At 38.2% G+C, this 4777-nt stretch overlaps 1 protein-coding gene across 1 annotated transcript in view; it reads left to right on the top strand.

Annotated features, from left to right (window-relative positions):
• The first annotated feature begins 1947 nt into the window (after positions 1-1947).
• The window catches only part of STK33 (serine/threonine kinase 33), a 247610-nt gene continuing 244780 nt past the window's right edge, over positions 1948-4777 (top strand). Inside the window, exon 1 of the mRNA XM_044082810.1 lies at positions 1948-2353. Within this exon, the coding sequence (XP_043938745.1) occupies positions 2198-2353 (156 nt within the window). The 5' untranslated portion in view covers positions 1948-2197. The remainder of the gene's footprint in view (positions 2354-4777) is intronic.

Here is a 4777-nt window from a genome sequence, read left to right as displayed (position 1 = left end):
TCTGAACCAGCCGGAGCAGCCATTGGCAAAGGAGTTCTCCTGTCTCAACTTGAATATGGGCTCCTGATTTTTGCTTCTGCCTGCAAGAAAAACACTGCCACACTCCAGACTAGCTCTAACTGCATCTGCTGATTCATTACAAACTCACCTCTCTGTAAGCATCACTGTATCTGTCTAGAAAAAGCCTAATGGCTACTCATAAAACTAAGATCTAATCTACTTTTAGGATTGCAACTGCACAAACTACTCCAACCATTTACTCTCCTTGCAGCTAGGCTTCACAAAAAGAAAAAGCAAAAAAAAAAAAAAAAAAAAACACTCCTCATGCAACCGGAGATATTACTCACAAACCATACAAACTCTCGTTACACCTGGAACTGAATTCCACAGCACTGCAATGCATTGCTCTCTCCGGCACTTACTCTTCAGCAAGCTCTCCCCCAGTTGACATTAAGGGAAATCAATACTTATTCCAAATTCAGAATGCAACTCAAAAAGTACTACCTCAAAGCAAAATGCTCCTGGCTTCAATGCAGGGCATATCACCTAACCTATTTCCTTTCCAAGTCTCGTCTCCTCTCTCAACATTCACTGAAGATTGACCCATTTTAAAAACTAATGTATATACTGTACACTACACTCTGCTTTATTGTAGATTGCACTTTGCTTGTTCACTAGAACGTAAATGCACATTTTTAGGTGTAATTAGTGTGAACTATTCTGTTATCGAGTACATTTCTGTTTTTGTTTTTTGGTGAAAAGTTTGTATTTCACCCAAACTGAGCTTGAAATTTGTCAGTATTGATCAGTGTACTAAAAGAGCACTACAGATGGGGAGGAGTAGGAGAAGGTGATGAAGCCTGGGTTGTTGAAGGTATCAGTGTGGTCTGGCATCAATAGTATGAGGTCCAAAAATGCCAGAAATAACCTTAAGCAGCTGCCTTATTAGACATCAACACGGGTATTTTTCAGTGGTGTAGTTGCTGCTGTTGGCATAGCTGTCAATCTATTACCTCAAGGATCACAGATAAATCAGAGGCCTTAAATCAGAGACATTAAGTACTAGTAATATTCAGTTAATAAGTTGACTGAATAATGAACTGAGTTTATATTGCTACACATTTTCTGAAAAATAAGAATTCCTATCTAGCAATTTAACCTATCGCATACTGTAAAAATTCCAACTCCACCCCCCCCCCAAGAACATTTTAGGAGGGGCAGACAATATGTATGACTGCCTTACTTTCAGTCCCTCAACGTCTCAAGAATTTGGGACTACACCAAAAATGGTTATTCTAATTCACTTAGAAGGTTAATAGAGCAACAGGTTTTCCATTAACAAATGTTTTCAAAACAGTATGTGAGACCTGTACTGCCTGGCATCATTGACTGGAATCCTCAGTGATTTACCAGAAAACTAAATCTTGTATGTAAGACAAATATGAGGCAAAATCAGGGACAGCTGAGATGTGAGCTAAGACGAGAGTACTAAGACAATAAACGGTTCAGTGCTCGAGTAAGCAGAATTGCCCTTAGTTCTGTACTATTGTACTTTAATTTTCTCACTGCTGATATTGGCATACCGCTGAAACTTCTCTCATGGTTTTACTATTTGTCGTAATTCCTCCTAAAATTGCAATTTTGGGAGAAAAGACTGTAAATTATACTTAAATACTGACGGTGTTAGAGATATTTATTTTACTTCGGAAGTTGTATGCATTCTCTTATTGTGTCAGTTTCTCAAGTTAATAGTAGTATATTATTTATGGGTTTTCTATAATTCTGGAAATAGAAGGGAATATGTACGACTAGGTCACCTGTACAAAAGTAACTTCAGATAGTCCAGACTTGCTCTCCAAGCTAAATATCACAGTAAATCATTAATGAGTATTCCGTCATTCGAATTTCGTGGCTTGGGAGGAAACCCAAATTGCTCCCACCCACCCAATTTGTGGAGCAAGGCAGGTTAAACACAGACTTTCTAAAGCCTCGAAATAGGATAAAGCAACCACACGCAAACTAGCCAAGTTGAACAGAACTGGGCGCTGAGTGCAGCTAGGGAACTTTATATGCCTGGAGTACTTGAAGGCTTGTGATTGGAGAGTGAGTGTTCGCGCGGCTGTGCCGGTTGGACCCTGTCGTCGCTGTAGATGAAAGCGGAATCGTCGCACGGAAACCGACTCTGTTGTTAGGAGACATGGAGGAGAGAGAAAAAATGGTTACCGAAGCCATTCTCTCAAGTATTGGTGAGGATGGGATGGCTTCAGAACAGGCTGTTAGTGTAGAAGTAAGTTCCCCAAGGTCGGTTACGAATAACAGTTGGAGACCCATATCAGCAGGTGTTAACAACGAGGTTAGTACAAGCGTGAATATGTTTAAATTTTGTCTGAATGAGAATAAATGAATAGTTTATTATTTATAAGCGGTATAATGATCAAATCGGAGACATTTTAATGAGCACTTCTCACTTGTAATTGGACCGAGGAACAAATAAGAAATGTTAAGCATTGTACTTGGTTTCATTAACCGGTGTGCCCTGCTTCTTTAACTAAATATTTTAATATATTATTTTCTTTCTGTGGTGCTTATAGAAGTGTGTAAGATTTCACTTTTTTTTGTAGTGGACCGTGTAAGTAATCTTGTATACTCTTTATACTCCAGTTACGTTTAACAGGAACTATTATGCATGAACTTGTTTGCTTTATTCTCTTTAACAAAATAGACCATGTTCTTCCAAACTTTGGAGCAAAGCTGTTTATCTCGCTCGAATACTCCGGGTATGTAGTTGCATAGCGTTGTAATCTTTGGCAGTCCAATATGTGAATCACATAATGTGATATGCGTTTTTGTCAGTTTTTATTTAGTACATGTCATTGTCAGCAAAAGGGTGCCAATTCGATTAACTTATCTTTGTTTTCCACTGCTTTATTTTCTGGCATTTGTAGTGTACTCCTGCTTCCCGGTAAGGTTGCGGGATTCTGCGAGCTTATATTTTTAAAGTAAACCTTTTTGCGAATCTCCCTAATCCACTTCCTACCTCCCAAAGAAAATCTTTAGTTTGTCTGTTTGTATTGGAGTCTTCACTGGCATCCTGTTCTTTTGTATTCTTCTGTGAATGGGAAATGGGCTGTAGTTAATGCACATTGTGAATGGCTTTTTTTTTTTTGGAAGACTGGTCATGCTGGAAGCCTTTAGAGCTGTAGCAAGCAGTGTTAGATTTGTACACCAAGCTCTTGTGCTGTTGCCCTGTTTCTAAGTAACTGCCCTCTTTTCTCTGGTATGCATCCTAACTATGTAATTTAAAGATGCAAAATATATCATATGAGCTTTTCCATTGAACAGCTAATAAAAATAAAATCCACCTAGCATCACTGTGGACGCCTTGACTTTTATTTGCTGTCTCTTGTGTGTCCTTTTGTTTTGTGTGTTGAGAGTTAGACACAGTGCCACTAAGTGGGTCAGAATGTGTGCAATGAAATTTGTATATTGAGGATTACATAATGTATAAATAATATTTCTTCAAACACTTTATATGTTTGAGGTTGTATTGTCACACAATGATTTTGGGCGTAGGTAGCATTCTGTTGGGTATTTCTGGATGATTAATTATGTTCCTTGCGTTTGATGTGTGGCTTCAAGATCAGCAGCATACGTTTACGCTGTTGTGGGCTTAATGGGAGAAGACTATTTTAGCTTTGGACTTTGTTGAGATTGAGTGCGTTTTTCATTTGATTTGTTTTATTTCGTATGCAGAACAAACCTCATTTGGTAATGGATGGAATTATCTTAATTTCCAAACTGCATGCTCTGGTAAAGGTTGTGGTAGCATGCTTGGCATGGTAGGCTAGATTTCTCTGCCTCACAGAAAAAAACAGCAAGCTAAGTAGCATTTCCTATGTCTGGTGGAGATGCATACTGAGGCTATATACTCTGTGAATGAAGGCTCAAGCTGTAGGACGGAATTGACTGTGTGTGCTTTTACGGGAGCTGGACCCTATTATTTGAGTGTTTTGAGCTTTGTTCTATAACTTTACTAATTTTGAAGGATGTTCATTTTGCCTCTGAAAACAGTGATGAGATGCTGAGATCTTCAGTGGCATACCAGTGCAAAGCTGTGTTACACTGTGACCAAGCTATTAATGGATTTGAATCCTGTCATGGGAATTAATTTGCTTTGGGAATTGGTGAAGATAGTGAGCTGTAGTTCCTTGGGGGTATAGTTCAGTGGTAGAGTATATGATTGCAGATCAATAGAGCCTGTGTTAAAATTTGTGTATTCCTGGGGTGGCTTTTTGACTGCATTTATGGCTTAACTTGTTAATGATTATGACTATGCTGCTGTTTTGCAAGCTGTATGCTGGTTGCAGAGGTAAAAACAGCTGGCTGATGTCAAATATCTGTCACTGATGCAGTAAATGTGTTAACACCAACATGTCTCATTCATAATACTTAATTTACAGTAGTATAGCATTAACTGCCTCAATACAACTATCTTACAAACTAAACTCACTGGCATGATTAAATCCCTTATTCAAAAACTTATTGTACAAAAGTGGTGATTGTGTGCCAAGTGGTTGTATTTTTGTATAGTTTTGCACATGCTGTTTGGGAATAGTTTGCATATTGGAATGCAAAGCACAGTATATATGATAGTTTGCCATTGTTGAGTGCAAAACTGAAAGTATACCTACTTTTAAAAAAAACAAGTGCACATTCTCATTGAGTATGTGCAGATATTATTATTTACCTGTACAGAAAAAGCCGAAAGAAGAAGATT

This window comes from Protopterus annectens, chromosome 9.part0, assembly GCF_019279795.1.
Source record: "Protopterus annectens isolate FY-2018-M chromosome 9.part0, PAN1.0, whole genome shotgun sequence".
NCBI classification, from domain to species: domain Eukaryota; kingdom Metazoa; phylum Chordata; order Ceratodontiformes; family Protopteridae; genus Protopterus; species Protopterus annectens.
This window is presented reverse-complemented; position numbering and strand designations above follow the sequence as displayed.